Genomic DNA, 13,067 nt, shown 5'->3' with positions numbered 1-13,067 from the left:
GGTTGCAAATGATGACCTCTATGATAAGACACCAGACCTCACTTACTGTAGCGTGACTGGAAGAGGAAGTGAATTAGAGGCAAGGTCATGGACTTTTTTGTGGTCCCAGGCTGACCCGTTGTCCTTAGTTGCAGATAACAGAATCCATTTTAGCTAGTTAAAGCAGAAAGGGATTATTGAGGGTATGGCTAGCTCAGGATCTTTGGGAAAGCTGAAGAAAGACCCTAGGGTGAGCTTCCAGGAATGCCTCCCCAATCTGCATTGTGAATTGAGGCCACCGTGACTGCTGCTGCCTCTGATATAATCACAAAGGTGCTGCCACCACAGTTTCCAAGAGCCATGTCGCCTCTGCCACATTCTGCACCAGCAAGACAATGCTGTGAGCCTTGTCATTCTCCTATAACACAGCTCTGAATCAGAGGCTCATGCAAATGCTTCTGATTGGTTGAACCTAAATTGTATCCAGAACCCTAGCTGCAAGGGAGTCTGAGAAATGTAGTTTTTAGTTTTAGGACTTCTATAGAACAGAAGGTACAGATATAACAAAGAGAGAGTACCTGTGTTTAAGATACAGTTTGGAAGGGGAAACAGATATATAAGCAGACTATTATAATGCGATATTAGTTGCTATAATACAGAGGGACCCTTGGTGCTGGGGTCAGAGAAGACTTCCCAGAAGTGAGGGCATTTGAGCTGGGTACTGAAGGATCAATATGAGTTTGCCAGGTGAGAAAGACAGAGAAAGGAATTCCAAAGTGCAAGCGAAACAGAGGGAAAAAGGTGACTGTGATATTTTGGGGCTACTCAATGCCTAGTTCTCATTAACTCTGCTTCAATTCTTTTATGACATGAGAACAAGGAGCTAACTCATTTTGTAAATAGGAGTCAATTTGTTGTATAAAATGTTTTAATATTTTGAAATATTATTTCAAATTACTTAAATATGTAATTATAATACTTTAAAAATTGACTATGTTAAAATTAAGAACAAATATTTATAAATAAAAAATTTTAAAAAGTATTAAACATGAAATTATATTTAAAAGTTATTTAAAATACAAACATTTTAAGAAGCAGCCAATTAATTTATTGGGTAAACTGTCTTCTTATTTCTAAAGCAGCACACATGTGAGTTCATACATGGAAGACAGGCGTGTGAGAATACATGTGAAGTGACCACTGCTGCATGTTGGGGAGGTTTCTGGAAAATGCTGGAGGAATGACTTTATTTTAAATCCTTGGTCGTGACTTTACAGGGGCGCCACTCCCACTTCTGACTCTCCAGGGCTCTCTGTCGCCAGGCCACTGACCCCAGGTGTAGCGTGGTTTGACCCTGCAGGCTTCTTGTTCTCTGGTGTTGGCGCTGTCATGGGACCCAACCCTCCCAGCTTCCTCTGCCCCAGCCTCTTCTGAACTCGCTCCAGAAAGTGAGGCCGTGAGGAGGGCGTGCACTTGGGCTCTGCCCTGGGAAGCATCCTCCCGCTCCATGGCTGAGCGCAGCAGTGAACTACTGTGTTTTATCTCTGCGGGAACCTTCCACCCACCCCCTAGACGGGTTGATGCTCTTCTTTCCCTGGGCCAGTATGAACTGTCAGGTGTGGCTGTGGGAGGCCAGAGGGCCCTTTCCAGGGGACACCAGCTGTCCTGGTAAGTGAGTGGACAAGAGCAGCCTGAGTCAATGTGCAGGTTCATGTCCCAGTTCTGCCACCTACCATCTCTGTGGCTCTGGGCAGTGAGTCACCTCCCAGAGCCTGTTCCGGTGCTGATGATGCCCACTTTCCTCGTAAGCTGGTTATAAAGATTAAAAGTGAATGCATCCACGTCAAGTGCTTGGCCTGTGGTCAGGGCTCAGCAAGTGTTGGCAGAAATTGGTATTGTTATTCTGCATGAAGCTGCAGAAGCGACCCTGGGGTGGCTCTGACATGCCTGGAGCCAGCTGGTGTTGGAAAGGGCTTGGGCCCCCTACAGTAGGACCTGGACTCTGCCCTACACTGATAGTGTGACCTGGAGCTCCATCCATTTAGCCTCAGTTTTCTCAGCTGCCAGATGGGGAAAAGGAAATATGTCTCACGTAGTCACAGCGTGAGCATGAGGATCAAGTGAGCTAATGGAGATGGAAATGCTTGTACAGTAGGAAAAGCAGTAGAAATCTCAGCTATGCTCGCGGCTGTCACTGTGTGACGCTTTCCCAAGAGGAGGAGAAAGGAGAGAAGGGCAGGAAAGGGCAGGACAGGCTGCAGGCAGCAGCCTGACTGCCCGACTCCCGGGGCTGCCTGCTCAATGACTCTGATCACGGGAAGAGGGAGAGCCAGACGTGCACAGAGCTTCCTCCTCGTTCCCTCTCCTTTGCAGCCATGAACTTGGAACCAGACCTACTTCTGAATGTCATGATTTGCTGAAATGGGTTCACACCCCATAAATGCTTACACTCCCAGGGTAGTGGGGTGCTGTGAGTAATCCAGTGATGGAGCCAGAGGGCCCCAGCAGTCCTGGAGCCTGCCACCAGGTCGTCTGCTGGGTTGGGGCTGGTTTGCTCTATTTATTTGACCAGAACAGACCCTCGAAAGAGCCCTGGCAGACCCCCCAAAGTCTAGCCAGCTTCTCTGCATAGTAACCTCTGTCCCTCTTGATTCCCAGGTACTTTGAATTTTATGAGGGCCCTTTTGAATACAACTCCACAAGATGCCTGGAGCTGAGGCACGAAATCCTGGAAGTGAAGGTGCTGTCCATGTGAGTGTGGCTGGGGTGGGTGCTGGGTGCACAGTGGTGCATGTGGGGGAGGGGCAGGGCGGGGGTGGGGTGGGGGCGCGGGCGCCAGCGGAAGGAAACAGGAAACGTGGTGGATCCCGATAGAGCAAGAATTAGGTCTGCTCCCCCGGGGCCCCTGGCATTTGGAAAGCCCTGTAGGGCTGGAGCAGGGATGATTGTGCCTGTTTTATGAAAAAAGGCCAAGTTTGCAAGGTCACCTCTGGTGACTCAGGCGTTTCAGTCTCGGGCTCAGTTACCAGTCTCTGCGATAGTCATCGCCAGGCCCCTCTTACACAGAAATTGAAGAGGGCACGGGAGCTTCTTACCTGAAATTCAGTATGTCGTGCTGAGGGTTAAGCGTTGTCCTCTTGCTATGGCCTTTTAAAAATTTTATATTCACTAAAAATTTTTAAATTTTTTTATTATTTAAATGATACAACATTCAAGCGGTACAAAAAGGTGTACGATGAAAATTCCCCTCCTGCAGCCCCGCAGCTCTCCTCCTCAGAGGCAACTGATATATCCTCGTGCATCCTTCCAGAGTCAGTGCATAAACCAGCACCCTTGTATGGCTATTCTTTTTTTTTTTTCTTTGCACAAATGGCAGAAGAACTGGGCTCCCCCCTCCCCACTCAGCAATGTATCGCCTATGGCTCTTTTATAACCTGTGGGAGGAAAAGTGCGTTACATGCTAAACATTTTAGCGTTTGTGTGTCTACCCCAGCTTTCCCTCCCTCACAGGACTGCCAGGAATTCAATAAACCCATTCAGAGGAATTTGTGTTGTGTTAATCTTGTCAAGCTGTGTGTTTATTTGAAAACAGTTATATCTGGATGTGGAAGAAATATAGCTTGTTCAGAGTCAGGCAGTGTTGGGTGCTCACGTGGATTCATGGGCCCCTGACATGATCCCTGGCCCACAGGCAGGAGCCGTTGCTTCTTTAGACATTTGACATGATTTCCAAATAGTGTGGGCCTTGGGGTCAGGCAGACTTGAGATCCAAAGCAGGCTCTGGGCTTTACCAGCTCTGCATCTTTATACAAATTACTGAACCTCTCTGAGCCTTTTCTTACCTATAAAAATGGGGGCACTGTTACCTAGCTTTTAAGGGTTACCGTGAAGACTAGCTGAAATAACATACGTGAAAGTGGGTAGCCCAGCAATCCACATCCATACTAGCACGCAACGGTGCTCAATAAATGTTGACGTGCCTCCCTCCCTTCCTTCCCTCTCTGTTCTTTCCGTTCTGGAACCGGCAACAGCAGTTTTTCTGGGCTGTCATTCAGATCTGTAAGCTTAGTAGCTGCAGGAAAGCTCCAAGGATAAGACCATTTGTCCAGATGGGGTCAGCTGTGTTGTTTGGGGTCTCTGTATGAACCCAGGGTCTCTGTACTCTCTCTGGAGATAAACACCTGAGGCAGCTCACCCACCATCAACCTCACCCAGCCCTGGGCTGAGCACACACCGTCGTTCTGCCCTCATGAAGCTCACAGCCCAGCGGGGGATGCAGACATTAATAACGGTCACCCTAAGGAGGCAGGGGGTGACAGGGGACTTCACCTGGGCTGGGGGTGGAGGGGGTTGTCGGGCAAGGCTTCTCTGAGGAAGGAACACTGGAGCTCTGTCTGAAGGGCGATAGGTGTTAACTAGGCCAGGAGATTCCAGACCAAGGGAACAGTTTGTGCAAAGGCCCTGAGCCAGGAGGGGGCCTGCTGTGTCCCAGGCTCTGAGGGACAGGGCAGCTTGAATGCCAGTGTGAGAGGGGGAAATGGAAGCTGTGTTGCTAGAGGGGCAGGCAGGGGCAAGACTTTGAGGGGCCTTGCAGTGCAGACCGGGATCTAGATTTTATTTTTATCTGAGGGCAGTGGAACCCATGGGAAAGGTTTAAGCAGGTGGGAGCGGTGGCGGGGGTAGGGGTACAATGTGACTGGTGTTTGATACTCTCCCCCAAGAAGGAGTTGTGATTTAGTGACAAAGATGGCTGCCCAGACCTCAGTCAGGAGCCAAATTCATAAGCTCATAAGCAGAGAGTCTTGATCTTTTCTCGGAATTCAAGGATCTCAGGCTCTTGCATGTTTCACTGTGGAAAGCCAGAGCACTCTCGTTAAGAGCATATCTTAGAGTTTTCAAAGGGTAAATAATTTTTTAAATTATAAAATGCAGATAATTTCCTCATGGTTGCTTTGAGCTCTAGCCAGGAAGATCTGAGAGACCCCGTAAATTGGGCATTTTTCTATGTAACTTCCCATCCCTCTACCCATGTGTTTTCTATATGTTAGTGTTAGTTCCTGTATTCGTTTATTAGGGCTGCCATACAAAGTAGCACAGACTGGGGGGCTTAAACAACAGAACTTTATTTTCTCACAGTTCCAGAGGCCAGAAGTCAAGATCAATGTGTCAGCAGGGTTGGTTTCTTCTGAGGCCTCTCTCTTCGGCTTGTAGATGGCCATCTTCTCCCCCTGTCTTCACATGGACTTCCTCTGTCCTGTCTGTGTCCTAATCTCCTCTTATAAGGACATCAGTCATATTGGATTAGGACCCACCCTAATGATGTCATTTTAACTTAATTACATCTTTAAAGACTATCTCCAGATACAGTCACATTCTGTGATATTGGGGGTTAGGACTTCAACATATGAATTTTGAGGGAGACACAATTCAGCCCTTAATAGTCCCTATCACAGCTTCCGTTTTGGGACGAAATTAGAAATTATCTGGGCCCTAAATCACAAACATTGTGGGGTGGGATGGAGAACCTCATATTTCCCCATGATCTGTGCCCACCCTTTGTCCCTTGTCATAGACTCATATTGGTGGCATTTGGTTGTCTGCATGTTTGGCTTTAGTTCTCATCTCTGCCTTTGGGGCACCCCCTCTGGTCTCCTGAGCTGAGTAGCCATCCCAGCTGGTGACCTCTGGGCCTTGCACTGCCCCGTCTCTTCCATGACACTCACCTTCCCTGTGGTCCCCAGGCCCTAGGAGTCTGGGCATTGGCGGTGCTGGGGGTTTGAGAGGAGAGGAAAGACCAAGGCCGTTCATGGGGCATCAGCGTGTAAGCCTGGTGGGTCATCAGGGAGTAGTGAGCCCAGTGCCTTCTTTTGTGAGTCGTCAAGCTGAGGGTCAGTGGGCCCTCCAGGGCTGAAGTCAGAGAGCCTGGAGGCTGGCCTGGGATTATCACACCACCTGGACCCCCGCGGGCTTTGCTGTGCTCCGGCCCAGAGCCACGAGTGGTGCTCATGGTGGAGACTCTGAGTCATCAGGAAAAGGTTAAATCCCCATCTGTGCATGGAGGGGGCTGGACGGATGCACTCTGAGGCCCTTCAGGCACACAAATGTCAGCAGCATTCTGTCTGAGGACACAGGGAGGTGTGAGATTCATCTGGGAATGATTCAGATCCAAAATTGCTCAAATCAGTGGTAAAGATCGGTCAGCCGGAAAATTGCCACATGGAAAAGGCCTCCGTCTCTGACAATGTCAGATAAGTGAGGAATTACCCTGTGATGATTTGTTACGAAAGTGCATCGTCACTAATAATTGTAAAATTTATTTACGCTTCATTTTAACCATTCTAGAGCCTCTATTTTTAAACCAGTTGCTGCCTGTGCTCACACCCAGGGCCTCTGCTGCCACCCCTTCCTCTCTTTCTGGGGTAGAGAACTCTGCGCTGAGCCCAGTACTCAGACCAGGAGAGAGGCTGGGAGCCAGGCCGGCTGGGCAGGGCTCTCTGGGCTGGGGGGCCCCTTTGTGCATCTCTGTGTTCTTGAGACTGACCCTGCACGGGGTCAGGGCACGTTTGTTAAATGAATGAGTGGGCGGAGGAAGTGGATGAGACCTGGGTGGAAACAGAGGAGGCCATGGAAGAAAAGGGGGAGAAAGAAGAAGGATAATTTGTCACCATCTCTTGCACATGGCTAGAAAAATCAAGTAGAATAAAAAAGCTTATATTATAGTCATACACCACATAATGATGTTTCGGTCAATGGTGGGACCACATATACGACGGTGGTCCCGTAAGATTAGTACCATAGAGCCTAGGTGTGTAGTAGGCTACACCATCTAGGTTTGTATAAGTATGCACTATGATGTTTGCACAACGATGAAATCACCTAACAACGCATTTCTCAGAACAAATGTCCATCATTAATAAAAAGCAATAGTCCCCTGCCCATGCCTTCTCCCCCAGCCCTGCTCCTTTCGTCTCTTAGCTGTCCCTTCTGGTAATTACCTCCATACCTCTCAGTAATATGCACATGCTGCTGTTTCTCGACTTACCACTCTCACACAGTGTTCACCGACACCTTGCTTTGGTGAGTGAGGATTCAACTCCCTTACACCACAGCCATCCCCCTCCCCACTTTTCGAGGTTGAGGGATATTGCTCTTTTTAGTTCCTCTATCTATAGATTGCCTGAGTAACCTATTTCTTGTTCTACCAAATATTGGCAGTATCTCTTGATCCTGAGTTTGTAAGATGAAACTATTAAAATTACCCCGACTTTTTAGTTCCACCTTCTGGCTTCAGTCATCCATGAGTTTACTTTTAAAATGTCAAGGCTGATGACATTTACTTGCTATTTGTAACCGTAGCAAGGCTTTTTGGGGTTTTCTCTATAGGTTGACCCTAAAATTTGAATATCAGAGGATAATGATTCCATCTCCTTTCTTGTACATGTTTTTTCTTTTTTCTGGAGCTTCTAGACATCTTTTCCTTGTTAAAATTTTGTCTCTATGATGCCCTATTTTTTTTTCCGGCCTCCCCATCAACCAGGCATTCCCCCAGAGTTTCCCATCATCCTCTTGCTCCAACCCAGACAGGCTACCCTCTTGGTGGGTCACATGCAATTGTTCCGAGTCTTCCTTCTCTGCTCCTTAGGTCAGATTCGTCTTTGCTTAGAATCCATAGCTGCTCCTTTCTTGGTTTACTCCTTCATTTTGCTTCCATCCATCGTAATGTAAATTCCCCAAAAATGATGAGCGAGAGGTAAGATTTTGAGTCCTTCTGTGTCTAAATGACTTAATTCTTCTCTTATACTTGATTGTTGGTTTGGTGGGGTTGGTATTTTAGGTGAAAATCATTTTCCCCTGGAATGCTGAATACCTTCTCCATCATCTTCTAGCATCCAGGGCTATACCAGCATGATGCTAGCTGTTCCTTTGGAGGTGGCCTGTTTTCTTCTCTCTGCAGTCTTTTCAGATCATGACAGTTCTGAAATGTCCCACTGGTGTGCCTCAGGATAGACACCCTTTGGGGCCTCTCAATCTGGGGCTCATGTCCAAACTCTTGAACTTTCTCTTACATTTCTTTATATTTCCTCCTCCCCGTTTTTCTCTACTTCTTCTTTATAGTACATCTAAGAGTTGGATACTGGATCTGCTGGATTGCTCCTCTAGCACTGATATCTTTTAATCTCATCTTTTCTATCTCTTTGCCCTTTGCTTCTGCTTTCCGAGAACATTCGTTGACTTTATCTTCTAGCTCCTCGAATGAATTTCCCCCCCCCAAGAGCTCTTTCTTTGTTCTCAGAGCAGTCGATTCTTATTTTAAGGATGTCATGGCTTCTTGGCTATCTCTAGGGACGCTAAATAGAATATTTTAAAGTTCTATTTTGTTCCTCCAATAGTTTTCTCTGTGGTCATTTTATCTGATGATTTATCTTGGTCTCTTTCCCTTAGGTTGACTAGGTGATCCTTGGTTATCTATTCATATTTAAATTTAAACAATACAAAGCTGATAGGAACTCTGAGAGCAGGCCTTCCTTGAGGGTAGTTGTTCAAGATGCTGCTGGCCCCTTTTCTGCTAGAGTGCCCAGATCATTTCTCTGGTAATGATGAATTTCTTGTAGGCAGTAACTAACTGAAGGTCTGATTCAATCCCTCTTCCCCCTCTGCACGACATTAAATATTTGGCTGCTGTGGGGGTGGGCTTGATGGTTCTGGATATGGACTTGAAACTGATCCTCATTTTCTCCACCCCCCTTTAAAATTTTCTATGCCAATTGGTTCTGTCTCTGGGCTGTGCCATCCCTCCTTCTGTCATTCCTCCTCCTTCTACACACTAGTTGAAATCTCTCTTCCACTGAGACCCCCCATCTCCGTCATTCTATTCATCTGGTAGGTTTATACTTTTTTTTATTCCTCTTCTGGAATGTTAGTGGTATCTTGGGAGAAAGGAGATAAGTGCCTGGGATCAACCCTTCATCTTTAAAGATGATCTCTGCATTTGTAAAGCAATTTATAAAATATAAAATATTTTTACGTCTATTATCTTATTTGATCTTTCTGACAACCTTTGAGATTGGCAGGGCAGAGGTTATTATATCCATCTTACAGATAAAGCAGCTGATCTCAGAGAGATTAAATGACAAGTTCAAGGTCACATTGCAAGTTGGGGCTGGAGCCAGGATTCCAGGCTGGGTGTCCAGGCCCTGACCTTGGTCCAGTGTGTGACAAGGGCATTGGAGGCACAGAGAATGAGACGCAGTCATTGGTAACTGTGGAACTCGGGGCCGGGCCTGCAGTGTTTCCAGGAGGTGTTGAGGCATTGGCCATGTAGGGTGCTACTCCAAGGGCCTGTGGGTTGCAGGGAGCAGAGGAGGGAAGCAGTGGGTTAGCTAGAGTGCTGCTGTGTAATGACACCTTTTCTCTGATGTCACATGAGCTTGAGAGGTGAGAGCTGCTGTTGGAGGTTTGGGAAAGCCCGAAGGAAAGGTCAGGATGAGAGGAGGGCTCCTTCCATCTCTTTAAAGCTGCCAAGCAGGTCCCGTAGTTAGGAGGTGTCTGAAATGGGTCTGAGGCCCAAGTTCCCCTCTGGTTCCAAAATCCATGTGCTTAGTCGCTATCCTGTATGACTTTTCCTGCAATCAGCCCTCCCCACACCAGTCCTGTGTTCCCTCCAGAGGTGAGGCTAGCCCTGTTTGGGAACAGTTATTTCTGCCTCCAGTTAAACACAGGGACTCAGCTCTGCAGAATGAACCAAGTTTTTACCTTACAGTTAAGTGAGTATTTACCTTTTTTTGGAATCATGGACCCCTTTGGGAAGCTGATGAAAGCTTCAGATTCTCCCCAAAATGTGCATGTGGGTGGAGAGACATGAGATTTTGCCTATAATTCTGAGGGTTATGGGTTCACTTAAGCCCTTCAGTGGATCTAGAGTAAGAACCACAGTTACAGTAGTTTTTTGATAACATCCAGCTCCTGGGGGCTGGTCACTTCCCCATTCATGACCAAACCAGAATGACCTTCTTTAAAGGGCTACTCTCTGCACCAGCGTCCAAGATCAGCCAGCTTCTGAACTGGTTCACAGCCTGGTGACCCTGAACAGCTACAGAATGCCTGGCCCTCGGATGAGGACTGTGGGTGGTCAAGAGAGAGAAGTTATGGCTCTCCTTTCAGAAACTTCTGATCTGTCCAGCATTTCCCAGTGTTTCTGAGGAACTCCAGTCTGATGCACTGCTCAATGGAAAAAGGGTTCTATGATCCAATTCTTTTTGCTAGTTTCAGTCAAAGGGAGAATCCTATATGATGTAGACATTCCCTTTCCAGGCGGTGCTTTAGGATACTGCAAGCAGAGATGTTTCAAAACCGACTGGCATAAAGCCTTGCAGATGATTGTTCAGACAAAAGGAGGATGTCTCAGGTTTCTCCTCTCTTCTTTTTTATCATTTGAAAATTGTGATCTGCCCTTAGAAAGGAGAAAAAGGGGGGTGTGCCCTTGCAATGAGCCCTACCATGTGCTGAGTGCAGTGTCAGTGATTAACAGACATTCCATTAGGAAAGCAATCTCACGTCCTTTATAATCAGATATTCCTGGGAGAACTATGCAGGCCCTTGGGGTTGGGCATGTGAGGAAGAATGTTTTAAAATGTACCCGGGATTTGTTTTAATCAGATATGGTAAGACACACATACACAGAAATGACTATCATGAAGGAAGAAGTTCTTATACTCACAGGAGGTGTGGCATGCCCTGCAGGGCCACATGGGGAAGCACCAGGGTTGGTCAGGAGGAGAAGGGGGAGGAGAAAGCACAGGCAAGAGCCTTTTATTGTGGTTTTTATGGGAAGGAATTGGCAAGGCAGGGTAGACAGGTTTTAGGACTGACTAGTATGTATAATTTTGGTGGGCACTGGGGCGTAGGGACTGCCCCTGGTTGTCTGATACCTGGCCCTGGGATGATTAGGACAGGGGCTAGTGGCTGGGTTGATAAAGGAGGTGGTTGAGGGTGTGGCCTCTGCATTGGTTGGTTTGCATGTGAAAGGCATGCTTGCAGGGGAGTTGTTTGCTATCTTTAGGAATTAGCAAGGTCCCAGGTACCAGAGCATCAAGAATATAGAAAACAAGAAAATACTGTTAATACAAAGGACCAGCCCAGGATTTGGCATATGGGGGAGCAGGAAGGGAGCGTGTTAGGGAATGACGACACGTAGTCCAGCCTGGCCTTTCATGCACTCTTCTGTCCTCCGCTCCCGAAGGGTGAAGCAGTCGGAGCTGTTCGACAGGTGGAAGAGCCTCCAGATGTGCAAGTGGGCGATGAACATCTCCGAAGCCAACCAGTTCAAGTATCTGTGATTCATCTGTCCTCCCCAGCCCTTCTGTTTGGGTGGTTCTCCTCCTGCCACCTCCTCAGATCTTCCTCGTCCTGCAAGGCCCAGCCCCCAGGGGCATCTTCCCTGGAGCTGGTTCTGATTGGGCTTTGGAATCTGGGCAGTGGGCAGGTTCTGGCTCAGCACACAGGCTGAGGCGGCACCTCCTAGGTGCGGTCCTCCACTTTTTCGCCCTTAGTCCTTGCAGTAGCCGTGCAGGGTCGGTGGTGTCATCTCCAGTACAACTGAGGTTGACTGAGACTCGTAACAGTGAAGAGATTTGCTCGAGGTCTCCAGCAGGCCTGTGCATTAAGGCTTGTCAGTCACCTTCCATGGCCTCACCCCATTCCCCTCCCCACTCCTGGGGCAGCGGCTGTCACCCAACAGCCCTCTCCTTCTCGGGGCACTCGGGTTCTTACAGCCTACACTAGATGTCTGAGCCCTGCTGTGGGTTATTTTCTAATTGCTCTCTAACCAAAACTGACAGATTGTAAACTCCCAGAGGGGCAAGAGCTATATCTTAAAGTTCTCCTGTCTTTGAGAGCTAAGCAGCTAGCAGATGTCCAAAAATTCTTTTTGGTTAATGGTGAACTATAGGGTCCTCACCACCTCTAAAATTCTGTGAGTTTATGGTATTATTTTAGTGCAGGTAGACGTTATTTAATGGAATTGATAGGATCCTGGGAATGCGTGTATAAACTGGATTTTGGCAACTCAGGTCGTAGTTTAAATGTACTGGGGAAGCTATCGGCCTGAAGGAATCCTACACAAGAGGCTGTGAAAAGCAAATCACACTAAGGATTTTGTATTTTCTTCATTAGTCATTTGTTCTGGTTTGCTGCAGTTCCAAGTCTAGAGACAGAGCAGTAGTTTTAAGTGGCATATTTTAATTCTTATTTATTTATTTATTTAATTGAGGTCACATTGGTTTATAACATTATATAAATTTCAGGTGTACATCATTATATTTCGACTTCTGTATAGACTGCATCGTGTTCACCATCAAAAGTCTAGTTGCCATCCATCACTATACACATGTGCCCCTTTACCCCTTTTGTCCTCCCCCTGCCCACTTCCCTTCTGGTAACCACCAATCTGTTCTCTGTATCTATGTGTTTGTTTCTTTGTTTATCTTCCACATATGAGTGAAATCATACAGTAATTGTCTTTCTCCATCTGACTTATTTTGCTTAGCATAATACCCTCAAGGTCCATCCATGTCACAAATGGCAAGATTTCATCTTTTTTGTGGCTGAGTAGTATCCCATCGTATATGTGTACCACATCTTCTTTATCCATTCATCCAAAGTGGCACATTTTTAGAAATGTGAATGTTTAAAGTGATGAGCCCTGAAGAGCAGGTGCCAGCAGCCCCAAACCAGAGGCCTCTGAGACTGTGGAAGCTAAGGCCTGACAGGAATTTGCAGAGACCTACCTGTCATAAAAGTAGAAAGTGAGGCAGCGGCCCCGTGGCTTAGCCGTTAGGTACATGTGCTCCGCTACTGGCGGCCCGGGTTTGGATCCCGGGTGCGCGCCGACGCCCTGCTTCTCCAGCCATGCTGAGGCCGCGTGCCACATACAGCAACTAGAAGGATGTGCAACTATGACTATCTACTGGGGCTTTGGGGGAAAAAAAAGGAGGAGGATTGGCAATAGATGTTAGCTCAGAGCCAGTCTTCCTCAGCAAAAAGACGAGGATTAGCACGTATGTTAGCTCAGGGCTGATCTTCCTCACAAA

At 47.3% G+C, this 13,067-nt stretch overlaps 1 protein-coding gene across 3 annotated transcripts in view; it reads left to right on the top strand.

Moving 5' to 3' along the window:
- The window catches only part of ST8SIA5 (ST8 alpha-N-acetyl-neuraminide alpha-2,8-sialyltransferase 5), a 59,972-nt gene that overhangs the window by 37,528 nt on the left and 9,377 nt on the right, over positions 1 to 13,067 (top strand). For all 3 annotated transcript variants that reach the window (XM_058557053.1, XM_058557052.1, XM_058557054.1), the window contains 2 exons: positions 2,638 to 2,730; positions 11,219 to 11,305. In XM_058557053.1, coding sequence (XP_058413036.1) covers positions 2,638 to 2,730; positions 11,219 to 11,305 — 180 coding nt within the window. The remainder of the gene's footprint in view (positions 1 to 2,637; positions 2,731 to 11,218; positions 11,306 to 13,067) is intronic.

The sequence above is a fragment of the Diceros bicornis genome, chromosome 16 (assembly GCF_020826845.1).
Source record: "Diceros bicornis minor isolate mBicDic1 chromosome 16, mDicBic1.mat.cur, whole genome shotgun sequence".
Taxonomy (NCBI): Eukaryota; Metazoa; Chordata; class Mammalia; order Perissodactyla; family Rhinocerotidae; genus Diceros; species Diceros bicornis.
Note: the sequence above shows the minus strand (reverse complement) of the source record. Positions and strands in the feature narration are given on the sequence as shown.